Source organism: Myotis myotis, unplaced genomic scaffold (assembly GCF_014108235.1).
Source record: "Myotis myotis isolate mMyoMyo1 unplaced genomic scaffold, mMyoMyo1.p scaffold_m19_p_3, whole genome shotgun sequence".
NCBI classification, from domain to species: Eukaryota; Metazoa; Chordata; class Mammalia; order Chiroptera; family Vespertilionidae; genus Myotis; species Myotis myotis.
This window is the reverse complement of record NW_023416335.1, coordinates 38,264,247-38,278,433: the sequence shown is the minus strand read 5'-3', so window position 1 is coordinate 38,278,433 and position 14,187 is coordinate 38,264,247. Positions and strand designations below refer to the sequence as shown.

General features: G+C 40.2%; 1 protein-coding gene across 27 annotated transcripts in view; it reads right to left on the bottom strand.

Moving 5' to 3' along the window:
* DOCK9 (dedicator of cytokinesis 9) overlaps positions 1–14,187 on the bottom strand; it is a 262,250-nt gene that overhangs the window by 78,666 nt on the left and 169,397 nt on the right. For 26 of the 27 annotated variants that reach the window (XM_036301868.1, XM_036301874.1, XM_036301880.1 and 23 more), the window contains exons 11-21: positions 13,056–13,196; positions 12,569–12,772; positions 12,129–12,251; positions 8,599–8,681; positions 7,841–7,963; positions 4,766–4,845; positions 4,494–4,681; positions 4,294–4,359; positions 3,027–3,119; positions 1,340–1,463; positions 877–998 (exon numbers count right to left, since the gene is read on the bottom strand). In XM_036301868.1, coding sequence (XP_036157761.1) covers positions 877–998; positions 1,340–1,463; positions 3,027–3,119; positions 4,294–4,359; positions 4,494–4,681; positions 4,766–4,845; positions 7,841–7,963; positions 8,599–8,681; positions 12,129–12,251; positions 12,569–12,772; positions 13,056–13,196 — 1,347 coding nt within the window. The remainder of the gene's footprint in view (positions 1–876; positions 999–1,339; positions 1,464–3,026; positions 3,120–4,293; positions 4,360–4,493; positions 4,682–4,765; positions 4,846–7,840; positions 7,964–8,598; positions 8,682–12,128; positions 12,252–12,568; positions 12,773–13,055; positions 13,197–14,187) is intronic. The other variant, XM_036301866.1, reaches the window with a different exon arrangement.

Here is a 14,187-nt window from a genome sequence, read left to right as displayed (position 1 = left end):
TGAGCTGCAGCTGTAAGGATTACTGTCCATTTGAGAGGGAAAGAATCCTATTCCACCAATGACTTAACCAAACTCGAGCTCAGGACTCTGAACGTGATGGCACAAGGTACCAGATAAAGCGAATAGGACAGGAAGTGCTCCTGGCACAGTCAAAGGGTCAGTATCTGTTTGTGCCTATTTTTAGTTTCAGAACCCTTCATTTTTCTCATGTTCAGATTAGGAACTATAACTGAATGTTACATGATTTAACCTTATTTTGGAATATTTTAACTATCTGCTCATAATATGGGCCCACACTTGTCTCCATTTAAAATGCAGAGAAACATTAAAAGCCATTCAAAAATGAAAGGAAACAAATACCTTTTCTGAGCATCTTATAAAACTGAAGTCTGTATAATCTAAGACAGCTTGAAAAAATGCAAAACCAACACACCAATAGGAGGAATCTGAGACAATTCAGGCATTAATGAATCAGAACGAGCTACCATGTGGATGAGATATTTGCTTACTGGACTTATTACATTATGTTGGAAGATAATTCCTAACCATTTGCATGACCCTAAGAATGCATCTTTATTTGAGCATGGCTAGTTCGCAGAGATTTTCTTCCTTATCCAATATCTCCAAGTCTTCATGTCCTTGCTGAGGCATTGCTACTTCTGGGCTTATACTAAAATGCCCGAACTATAATTCTACATTGTGACACTGTTAATATCACTGTTTCCCAATGGCCTAAGTTTACTTGAAAATGAATAACGAAAACCAAGATGCCAAGACTGGGAAAAATACTATGTGCTTTTTTTGTGTCATGGTTGCTTTAGCTGATCTTTAATGTTTTGTGAAGGAATGGGATAAATCAATCTTAAATTCCGATACCCTGCCCATCCCAAGCTCCTGGTAGCCAAGGTAGCCAGATGGGAGATTGGCTGAGACAGGAACGTGCTGCTCATTGGTCACCACCCTTCCATCTTTCAGAAGAGGAAGCCAGGAATATCCAACTGTTGAAACAAAGAACAAAACAGATTCACTGTAAGTGTACGAAAACTGGTGAAAGAAAGCCAATCTTACTAAATTACCCGATCTTCAGGAACTGTTAATATCAATCAGGGTTAAGAAATTGAAGAGACCCTGAAAACAATCTCTGTAGAATATTGACTGCTTTGGGATTAGAATTCTAAAGTGACCTTTTATAGAAACTTACATATACAAACCAGGCATGCTGCCTTCACGAGCATCATCTAAAAACTCCTTTGCAAAAGAATGCAAATTCATATCAAAATAAAATCTAAGAACCTAATGTTAAGTTATCAAAAATCAAAGGGATAATGAAATTTCAAACCTTGTGTTTCAACAACATCCTTCTTCTTTGTGCTTCCTTTGTTTGAATTATCACAGCTGACATGGAAAAACGTGAACAACAAGTGGTGCTTTTCATGTAGCTGGGTGGGCAATTCTATTTTAATCTGCAAGGAAAACAAAGCAACAACTTTTCTAATATTCCTGAACAACAACATTTCTTGGTGACAGCAGCCACACAACGTGTCACCCAATGCCTAAGGGTGCATTTGGTCTCCAAACTAATAGTAACATTTGTAGTTAAAGAAATCTGAGACTGTAAATTGTGCTAAGGAAGAAATGGATCCTTGATACAATGTTATACTGTTATGGGCTGAATGTTTGTGTGTCCTCCCCTCTCCCCACAACCCCTTCCCAAATTCACATGTTGAAATTCTAACCCCCAAAGGTGATGGTATTAATAGGGGCTTTTGGAGGTGATGATGTCATGAGTGTGGAGCCCTCATATATAGGATTAATGCTCTCATATAAAAGAGATCCTACAGTGCTCCCGAGCCCTTTCCACCATGCGAGAATACACCTGAGAACCTGCGACACTGACATGCTGGCACTCTGACCTCGGACTCCCAGCCTCCGGAACTATAAGCTATAAATATTTGCTGTTTATAAGCCAGTTAGTCTGTGGTATTTCGTTATAACAGCACAAACAGGCTAAGACATGACTGACCCAAACTAGAAGAGTCCATATTTAAATTCCAGAAGGAGCTGGAAAACACATGAGAGAAACCACTACATTAACTTAACACCAGCCAGGCATGGTGAAAAACCAGGGTAGAACATTTACCAGTAGAATTCATATAGTAGTTTTAATGACCTACATATAATTTTACATAAGGAAACCCAACAATAAGGTCCAACAGATGTAACTATACTTAAGTATGAATTTGAAAAAAACTATATCAGAATTATTAATTGTGGTAGTGATAGAGGAGGGATTTTTAAGTTTTTCTTTTCTACATTATCTGCATTTTCCATGTTTTAATTTTTTACAATAAATACATTACTTTTATAATTAGAAAACATTATGGAAAATAGATAATTCAACATTTATTTTTTTTAAATCTTTAAATTCTTTATTAGTTAAGGAATTACAAATGTGTCCTCATTTCCCCCCCCTCCCCAACTCATGCTCTCATCCCCCTGTTGTCCATGTCCATTGGTTTGGCTTATATGCATGCATACAAGTCCTTTGGTTGATCTCTTCCCCTTACCCCCACCCTCCCCTACTTTCCCTCTGGGGATCAATAGTCTGATTGCTGTTTCTCTGTCTTTGGATCTGTCCCTGTTCATCAGTCTATGTTGTTCTCTATATTCCACAAATGAGTGAGATCATGTGGTATTTATCTTTCTCTGACTGGCTTATTTCACTTAGCATAATGCTCTCCAGTCCCATCCAAGCTGTTGCAAAAGGCAAGAGTTCCTTCTTTTTTACCGAAGCATAGTATTCCATTGTGTATATGTACCACAGTTTTTTACTCCACTCATCTGCTGATGAGCACTTAGGCTATTTCCAGATCTTAGCTATGGTGAATTGTGCTGCTATGAACATTTAGTTCTATCACTGTCATTTCAGTATAGTATGCACCTCCCCTTGAATTTTGCTTTACTAAGCAAAGAACTTGAGTTTTCCTTAAAATGGGTTAAACTGGGTTTTCCCTTGAAAATCTTACCTCATCATAAAATTCTGGGTTTTGATGATGGTGTAAAACGGCAGCAAAGGCGCTTCTTGTGAACACGGGCCCACCAGGCCTGCCGTAAATGCACTGAAATCAGAGTTAGCAAGGGAAACACCAGCATTCAATTAATAGAGTAAGAAATCAAACTCAGATGTGTTGTAAAGAGCACTCTCACAGCACAGCTTAGCCCTCTCTGATGGATTTCTTCTGCCTGTGAGACTCCAGACCCACAAGCCCCTTTAGTCCTGGGCCCAACTCACCCTCCAGCTCCCCTCCCACCCACTGAGCTATCTCGGAACCAGACGTTGCTCACGGCTCCCTTTCCCACTGCCATGCCTCTGCTTATGCCATCCTCTCTCCCAGGGATCTTCCCTTCTCTGTGCCCCAAGCAAACTCTCATGCATCCTTCCAGAAATGAGGAACTCCTTCCTCTGTGTCCCTTCAGCATTTTTCTGTTCTAATTACTTAGTTTTGTAAAATAAACCCTTTCAGTACCTTCTGTATGCCAGGAGCTTTTTTCCCCCCTAACTGTCTTTTCCCACCAAACTACACAATTTCTTGAGGGTGAAACTAAACTACATTGTTCTCTGCAACTTTGTCTCCTTCCCCTCTTGCAAAGTCATTTTCATAAAGTTTCAGTAAGGAATTTGGGCTCTGGGGCCAGACTGCCTGGGTTTGAACATCAGTTCCCCTAATGTATGACCCTAAGCAATTTATTTAAATTCTGTGCATTAATCTCCTCATCTAAAAAATGCAGATATTCATAGTACCGAACTCAAAAGACTGTTATGAGAATTACAGGGGTTTAGTACCTATAAGGCTCTAAGAGCAGAGCCTGGAATATAATGAACACTCAGTAAGCATCAATAATATACTACTATTATTATCATCACACTATAATAAACATTTAATAAATGTCAATCTATTATTATTATTATTATTTATATTATCAATGTTATTAATATAATTCTTAGCATCCATACAATGCCTGCCTCATAGCAGGCGCACAATGTGCTTACTGAATTGAACATGCATAACAACCCTTCACCCCTAAAATGTATAACAAAAAAGAAATAGTGAATTAGGAATAAGAACTCAATTATTCCATATTCCATAAGGTTCAGCATGTGTGGTTATATGTTGTGATGTCATGTATTTGTGTGTTTGTGTCAATTAAAATGTGCCATATTCCTTTAGTTGTGCCATAGACGCAACTGCATTATTAAAGTGGGAAAATGGGAATATACATAAAAAAACAAACCTTCAAAGGCTGAGAGTCTTCTTCATCTGAATCTTTGAATTCAATGCAAATAGCAATATTTCTGGCCTGCAGTATATTTAAAGAAAAATGGGGAAGAGGGGACAAAAAGCCAGGATATATAAATATTTATAAAAGAACATGAGAAGCCAAAACCCAAGAGAATTTAATACCAAAAATGAAACCTCATTCTTTATACTCACCTTGGCAAAAGACTTCTGACTGTCATATTTCAAGTACTTGGGATAAACATAAAGGTGGTTATTGTAGGTGGTGTACGGCTGAGTATATTTTGCTAGGCAGGGCACAAATTCCTCTACTTCAAACATGATTGGAGTTTTAGTACAGGTTTCAAATTGCTTTGTGGGAATGTATGATGAATTGACATAATCTGAAAAATTAAAAACAAGCAAATTTGAAGTAAAAAACAAACAAACAAAATTTTGTCTGTTTATTACACAGAACTTACACTTACTGGGAAAGTCTGAGGAAACATTATCGATTGTAATGTCTAGATTGCCCAGTATCACTGGGAGCTTAGCCATCTTCTCAGGTCTACAAACAAAGAAGAGAAAAATCGAACATTTATAAGTTAGATGAGCTCCAAAACTTAAATTATAGAGAGCACTTCCCAGAGAAATATAATGCAAGCCACAAAAGTAGTTTTAAACTTTCCAGTAGGCACATTTAAAAAAGTAACAGGTAAAATTAGTTTTAAGAATATAGTTATTTAACCCATTATGTCCAAAATATTATATTTAAATATATAATCACTATAAAAAGTGCATTCGAATTATTCAAAATCAGATGTGTATTTCCATTACACCTCATTTCAGTTTGGACTTGCTATTTTTCAAATGCTAAACAGCCACATGTGGTAGTGGGTACTGCGTTGGACAGCAAAAGTCTAGTTAAGAACATCAGCAAAATGTTAAAGTTTTCCTGAACCATTCCACCCTCACCATACATTCTTCGCTCATTTAGAATCATGAAAATTCAGAAGCAGAAGTCATCTTAGTCTCTGGTGTCTAGCAAAACGCTGGGTACGAAGCAAGTACTCAATGAAATGTACGGTGTCTGTATTTGGTCTGATTCAATCCATTACAGGAATCTCCTCTACAATGTGCCTGACAAGCACTGCCAATGCTTCACCCTTTCTAGTCGCAGGAAACTTTCAGCACTCAGACTGCTCTTCCGCATAGCAAGGGAAAGGCAGCTCTCTGAAACTTCCACTCATCAAGGGGCTTGGTTATGCTTCCCTATGGAACACCTTTCAACCATCTAGAAACAGCCTTCGGAAGTCTTCCATTCTCGGCCCTTCTGCACCTTCCTCCAATGCCATTTCTCTCCTTGAAGAAGGTCCCATTTATATTGTTGCACCCAGAACTGCATAGATCAGGCCCAATGGCCTGAGCAGTGAGGGTAGGATAGCTGTCTGTTTTTACTTTATCTTTTATTGATTGATTGAGAGAGAGAGAGAGAGAGAGAGAGAGAGAGAGAGAGAGAGAGAGAGAGAGAGCAGAGAAAGAGAGGGAGAGAAACACTGGTTCGTGCACTCATTGGTTTATTCTTGTATATTCCCTGACAGGGAACTGAACCTGCAAACTTGGCATATCGGATGACGCTCTAACCAACTGAACAACCCAGCCAGGGGCATAGCTATCTGGTTTTGAATAATACACTCATCTATTGATGCTATTACTTTTAGGTAGCCACGCCTAGTGATTCAAATGAAATTTACAACCACCTAAAAGCCCTAAATCTTTGTTCACATGCTTTACTATCATGCCAATCTCTCCATTCCGGATTTATACAATTATGTTTTTGGAACTCAGAACAGGATTTGATTTTTGTCTTGATGAAATTTCATTTCTTTATATATTTTGAGGCATTTCTAGTTTATCAAACCCCCCCTAAATCCAGGTATTAACATCTAATGTATTAGATATTCCTCACGGCTTTGTGTTGCGAAGACATTTCACCAGCATGTTTTAGTCTCTTATAAAAGTCACTGATGAAGATACTGCACAGATATTGCCATGAACAGGTTCCTCTCAACCCTCTCGATGCCCATCGCCAGACTGACACTAGCCTATGCATCACCCTTCTTGGCATCCGGTTACTCCAGCCGTTGAACATCTGTCCACTCAAGTGTACTACACTTCTCTGACTTGCTCATGGGACATCTTGGGATATACACTTGTCAAAGGCTTTGCATTCCTGTTGTACCAGCTTAGCAGCCCAATTAAAGAGAGAAGCAGAAATGTGATTAGAATGACTAGTTTGACATGACATGACTTATTCCTAGAAAACAGAACAGTTTCGTGGTTCTTCATACGCCACCTGTTTAATAATGTCGTTTAGATACTGCCAAGAAACATCAAAGCTCACTGGTCAACAGATGAAGCATTTGGTTTTGTCCCCATTTGTTAAAAGTTCCTAACTCCTGCTTTTAAGATTCCTTTGTCAGGAAGGCAAATCAATAATTTTTCACACATCCTGCCTCCTGTCAAAAAAACTTATGGCCAAAAGATGCCCAGCAAAGGAAATCAGTTTTTATAAGTTCAGAAATGAACTCTTCAGATTCTCAGCCAGACTGACTTCTACCATTGACCAACCTCTCTTTATCACATTGTTATGGGCTGAGTTGTAGTCCCAAAAAGATATGTTTAAATCTTAACCCTAGTATCTGTGACTGTGACCTTATTTGGAAATGGAGTATTTGCAGATGTAATCAAGTGAAGATGAGGTCACTAGGGTGAGCCAATATGACGTATTCTTGTAAGAGGAAGGATGTTAATCAGACACACAGGAAGACAGCCATGTGAAGACAGGGGCAGAGTTTGGGGTTATGCTGCCACAAACCAAGGAGGACTCCAGCTGCAGAATTGTGAGAGCTAACTTCCACTGTTTTAAGTCATCCAGTTTGTGGTACTTTGTTATGGCAGCCATAGGAAATTAATACACTCATTAATAGATATAAAGCATTTAGGACTATAAACAATAAGTACGATATAAGTTATCCTCCCTCCCCCGCTACCCAAATCACCCATTCAGTTAATAGTACCAGGAGCACTCCACTGTGTAAGTCAGAAACCTGGATTTATTTATCTGCGACTACCAACCATTTTTTTCTCTTTCCACCCTAATGTCCAATCAGGAAACCAAGACCCAGTAATTGGGCCTCTCTGACATAACTTGAATTAGTTTCATTCTTCCTGTTTCCACTTGTAGTGGCTTTGCTGAAGCCCCTCCCACTTCTTACAAGGTTCCTCAACTGCCTCCTTCTTCCCCAGGTTCATCTCTGCCCTCAACCCACCCTTAACGGACCCACCAATAACATCCTTTACAGAATTCAAATCAACTAGGTCACTCTTCCAATTTTAAACCCTCTCTTCCTTCCCAAGGACTTGAGGTAAAGTTCCATGCTCACCCAGCATGCCCCGGGATGTCTGAGTGGAGCAATTTAAAAGACTGCTCCTGCTTCCTCCCTCCCCACCAAACAATTTCAGTTCTCAGAAGTGGAAATAAGCAAGGCCTGGAGACTCACTTCCGAAAGTCCGCCAGGAACTTGAGCATGTCGTCATTGGAGAGCTTATTGCTGTCTTGCTTGTAGAGAGCAGAGAATCTGGCATTCTTGTCAAGGTTTCCAGATGTATCCCTAAACAACGTCCTGAAATAGCAAAACAACACTTCCAAACTGAATTTCCAAAAGACCAAAATAAACCCACGACTTAACTCTGGTTTCTATGTGAAGACTAATTATTATTCCATTGGCTGTAGCCAACAGAAATCTCATTACCTAAAAACCTGGAAGATATTTATGAGGATGAACAAAACTAACTCAATTTACATAGGCAACATTTCCAGCAAATGGCCTGTGCTTGGGAAACAACATACACAGTCGAGTTCTTAAGAAGCAGAGATCGAAAAATAAAGAGGACCGGCAGACCACACGGGAAGTCGCCCATGCCCAACGGGAGACACGTGGCTGGGACCTGGAATACCATCTCTGCAACACAAATTCCTGCTCATCCTGCCAATGCCACACAGCTACCCTCCAACCAGCATCTTTCCTTTCTGTGACTCTAATAAATGATTATTCAGATACAGGGCTTACTTACTTTTCAACTTTACACATTTAAATCCTATTCATCTCTGGGCAATAAAGAGAATAGGTTGGTCGATCTATAATTCTGTCTGTCTGTCTATCTATCTATCTATCTATCTATCTATCTATCTATCATCTATCTATCTATCTCCATATATCTACACCTATATCAAAGATATAAAAGATGTTCCCCTTACCTTGCTGCCCAAGCAAATGGCATCCTGTACTGTCCAAGCCTTTGGCATGCCTGCTTGGCATTCTTCAGCACCTTCTGAGCAACCTTGAAGACATCAGAATAAAGCCATGAGATGCCGAATCCCACTGACAGAAGAATTATCATCTAAAGAGCTTGTGCAGAATCCCATAATTTGGGGATAAATATTCATTATTAAAACATGATAGGTGTTGTTAGGGCAAAGTTTTAATTTTTATATTTTTGCTTTCTAAGTATAAATTCTGCTATTTTCACTTCCTAATAACTAATTTTGGCTTTTTGTGGGTTAACTGATTAACCCTATAATACAGAGTGAAGCAGATTTGCTTTTAGCTTATTATGTACACATGGCAGGTCTATGAATCAACTATACACCATCGCTAAAGCAGATGACACTTTATTTTCCAAAATTTGCTTGTACTGGGATATGGCATTGTTACCAATGCAAAGTCTGATTCATTCAGAGTGATGTGTCGAAGGGCTTTTCACATTAGTTAAGTACATCCAAGACAAACCAAGTTTAGGAGAACTAATCTAGTTCCTGTGAACCGGTGTGTGCTCTGCAGACTGCAGCATCAGCATCAGGGGGAAGCTGTGAGGGATGCAGAGCCCCAGGCCCCACCCCAGGCCTCCTGGGTCAGAACCTGCATCTGACCAGACCTCTGGTGGCCTGTGTGCACTGGGACTGGGTTTGAGAAGTGCTCATCTAGAAGGCTCAGAAGTAGAATGATAGAGCTGTCTGTCTCTAAGTCAAATTGAAACCAGCTGTTTGAATCTATAGGCCATTACACCTCTCTAGGTTCCACTTTCCATACCTTAAAAATGAAGGGCTTAGTTTATACTTTTCATTACAGAACATTATGATTCTGCCATAATCAGGCTGTGGGAATTGCTGCCTTCATGAGTGAACTGGAAAACACATCTTGATTCAAACAGATGCCAGAAGCTCAATTAGGCCCTCCCTTTCTTCTTCAAGAGGGGTGTATTCATGTGGGGACTCAGGGGGACACAGTCGCAGGGTAAAATGGCCTACTTTCCTGGGATGGCAATTTGGGGAGAAACTATTATTTTTCGGTTTAACAATAATGACTATATTGTGGAGTAAAATGCAACATCTGCATAAAACTTAAAGCTAAAACACAAGGCTTCAAGTAAGTTTCACTCTTCCCTGCAGTGAATGAGGACTGAGTGCTCAGACTTCCCAAAAGTGCAAATGGATCATAATGTAGCGAAAGTCAGAGTGAAAAATTCATATTTTCCCTTTCGGTTTGTTTCTTTATTCCTTTTCTTTATTCCTACCTTCCTTCCTTTCTTTCAAATCTGTTTGTGATGGGCCTACAGAGACTTCTCATAAAAATTTTCTCCAAAACAAAAATTTACTCCAAAAGATGTTCTACACCATATTGGAAAACACAAAGAGACCATTTTTATATACAGGAAAAAAAAATAATCCCTCTGTCATCTCTGCCAAACCTTTCATGCGGATGTAACACAGTTGAATGTTAATCTCTGCTTTACTTCGCTACCTCGGAGGTGTGACTAAATGGGACAATGTGCACGTGGTGGAGCTTTTCGTCGTAAGTGATGAAGACAGACATCAGCAGATGCTCAGTGGACACTGGGACGTGTGGAGTGTAACGGCCAGCCCACAATGATACGGCTTTTGCACCAACATGGGCAGCCACGTTTCAAACGGTGCGTGTGGCAGACAGAAGTAGCAATGGTGCGTATGGGCCTTGGAAATGTGTCGCATGCACAGTCAGGGAGTAGATCTTATCTTGGGCCTTCGCTGATTATCAATCAAAGCATCAAAGAGCTAAAAGCGCTCTCATCCTCATTTTTACAGATTTGATTTAAAAAATAAAATAGTTTCTCTCTAGAGACCAAACTTTACTCAGCTTTTATCAGCCAGAAGCACATGCCGTCTGAAGCAATGCACCTGGTAAATGGGCTTTTACTTGACTGGGGCTGTCATAAATGATAACGAGGTCCTACATGGGTCAGTGGTTTGTGGAGTCCATATCAGCACTGTCTTTTACATTGTTTGATCCTAGCACTGTCCCCGAGAGAAAGGTATGAGCAGGGAGAAACATTATCCTTTAACTACAGGATTAAATATCTGCGGCTCAGAGAGGTGATATGATTTGTCCAAAGTGCCCAGGCTAGTTAGGTGCTCAGCACTTGCGTGTCTGACTCCTAGGACCTGTTCTTTGAGGGCCACCCTGCGTCCTGGTGGACACACTTGTGATGTATGGGTGTGGCCACTGAGAGGGAGAGAGGAAACTGAGTCAGCTCAGCAAACCTGTTGGAGCCTCTGGGTGTCCCCTCCTCCTGCTGACCAGTCCTTGGTCAGTATATTAGGGCAATCTTCAAATGACCGTGTATAAAACATTTTTAAAATAAAAATACTATAAAACTGGCAGGACAGCACTCAACAGCTTACTCTAACCGGGTAGCTCAGAGTGCAAGCAAGTGACAGTCAAGTGTCCTTTGGCCCCTCTAGCTGTGGGACACTAAGGCGGTAACTAACCCTTTGAAAACCTTAGTTTTCTGAATAGGAAAGGAGGTCTTGAACTAGATGACTTCTAATAAACAATAAGTCTATGGTATGTCTGCATCTACACATTCCCCAGGTAATAAACATTACTTTGCACAAACACCAAACATATATCTTCTTGTTCCCCTTCCTTATTCAACCTAAGGTCGTACTACCTCTGCCACCACAACCCTGTCCCCCCTGACAAAACACAAATAGACCTGAATCACCAATCCTACTGGCCATACCACCTGAGCAAGACTGTCTCCCAGTCTTGTCTCATTTTTAAGTATAAATGGACCCAAATATAATTCCAGAACCTGAGAGAGACACCAACAAGTGAAATAACCTATCTATATATATAAAAGCCTAAGTGGCTGTTAAGATCAAATGACTGGATGACTGGCCGGTAGTTATGATGCACACTGACCCAGACCTTGCTGCTGTGGCCCTGACAGCCCTGAATCTGGTTCACCCACACCCCAGACCCAGACAAAAGGGAAGAGGGAGCCTGATTCCTTGTGGAATCAGCCGTTGATTAGCTTGCTGCTGGGGCCAACCTCCCGTAGTCCCTCCCCCCAGCAGGCTGCAGGCCCCCCCCCCCCCAATTGGCCCCAATCGCCAGCCAGGCCAAGGGACCCCACCCATGCACAAATTCGTGTACCGGGCCTCTAGTTTGAATATAATATGTGAACTTTATAAGGACACAAATCTTACTATTAAGCTGGTAATTCCTCTGCAAATTGTTTCATGATGTTAGGATCGTCCAGCCAAATGAAGCATTTTATTTACACATAGGACTACTTTTCATTGAAAATTGAACATATAAAGTTAAATATAAATCTATGTACAGCAGTCTACATCTTTTGAAATATAAATATGGTTCAACTTTGACTTCTTTAAGCATCTCTACTTCAATGGAAAGCCTTCTTTTCCGATTGCTATTTATCTTCACAAAGCACACAAGTCATCCCTACCTTAGAAGAGTCTGAACTTTTCATGTATGGCTCCGCGCCGTGCGTGATGCTCCCCTGGAGGACCTTTTCGATTCTAGCCACGAGAAATATATCTGGATGAGGACAGGTGACTGAAAATATTCCCTAGGGGACAAAACATTTTCTTTAGTAAATAGAATTCTCAGCCACATTACACAAATCCCATGAATATTAAAGGTTCTAAAGCAGCAAAGAAGGGTGAACCTGTTTAGCTATTAAGAAGCACCCAGTGCCAAACTGGCTAACTGATCAATAGTTCATCAACTGCTCAAATAGGCTTTTGGTGGGGGAGGCAGTTTAGAAAAAAGAACTGAGAAATCCAAAGCCACTTCTCTCAGCTTGCTTTTACAAAGTCTCTATGTGTTTACATAGCATGTGCAAGCTACGGCTTGGTATCATGACCGCTGGGCTCAGGTCCCCACCTGCTTCGGATACTGCATGGCGGCTTCATGGAGGATGTCCGGAAGGGTGGGCGAGCTCTGCCCGCTGCCATTCATCAGAGCCGAGGACGGAGTGGCCAGCATCTGCCTCACTGAGAAATGGTTCAGGTCCACGTGGAAATCGGCAGAAATCTTCCGGTTGCACTTTATGTCAAACAGGGATAGAGTGACAAAGAAAGGCTCTACCTGAGCAAAACAAAACAAAACAGTCCAGACCATCACTCAGGCTCAAAGAAGAAATGGCTGAACTTATTTATGATTGTGGCTATAAATTCCCGCTAAAGAGAAACAGACTCGATCTCCATCCTTTGTGACAAATATTTTGTCCCCACAGGCTGAACAAGCCCCCACATCCTAACCTAAACATTGTATCTCCTTGATACCAAGACCTAGAATTTCATGTCTGCACTGTAATGGGAATAACTGAAACCTCTGGGTTTTTTTTAAGGAAATCTTTTTTAAAAATTACATTTGTAGTGGGTCCTTCTTCATTTTCGGCAACACAGCATTGCAAATTGAAAGACAGATCATTGCACTTGACAAGAATTCTTTTTCCAAACTTCTCTTCAAATGGCTTCACTTCTGGTTCAGCTGATGGTAAATCAAGCTTCTTAAAAAAAAAAAAAAAAGAAAGAAAAAAAAAAGCAAACATGTAAATACATTGCGCTTGCAATAAAAAAATCCCATAATAATTGTACCCTAAAGAAACTGCCATATGGAAAAGCCATATACATGATTACTCACAATAGTGTTACTATTTTATAAGTTTATACAGTTTATAAAAATGGTCAAAAATGATGGTATATCTACTTGATGGATTATCATGCAGAGTTTAAAAATTATGGTTATGAGCAACTCAGTGTCCATCAACAGATGAATGGATAAACAAAATGTCATATATACATACAATGGAATAGCATTCAGCCATAAAAAGAAATAAAATTCTGACACAATCTACAACATGGACGGATCATAAAACATTAAGCTACGTGGAATAAGCCAGACACAGAAGGATAAATATTGTATGGTTTCACATAAAAGAGGTTCCTAAAATATGCAAGTTCACAAAGACAGAAGGTAAAACAGAGGTTACTAGGGGTGAGGGGAAGGAGGCCTGGGGAAGTCATTGCTTAAAGGATAAAGAGTTTCTGTTTGGGATGATGAAAAAGTTCTGGAAATGGATAGTGGTGACAGTTGCACAGCACTATAAATGTTCTTAACCCTAAACTGCACATTTAAAAAGGGTCAAAATGGTAAATTTCATGTTAGGTATACTTTATCACAACAAGTAAAATATTGTCAAAATATATATGGTTATGAAGCCTGTGAAGAAACACAGAAAAACATTTATTATTAAAGTTAAGTGGGGGGAAAGAAGTTATATAAAAAGACTATCAATGAAGAGGGGGAAATATAGAAGGAAATACTGCAGAACCATTGCCCCCCAGAGCCACCCTACTGTGGGCAGCCCTGTGGTCCTCGCCACACTGTGCCCTGGATTTTGCTGGGACACCGATGTGGATCACACGCACTACAACTTGGGGTTGAGCTTCAGCAAGTCAGGAAATATCACTGTCTGCTGGGCATCTGCAGTGATACCT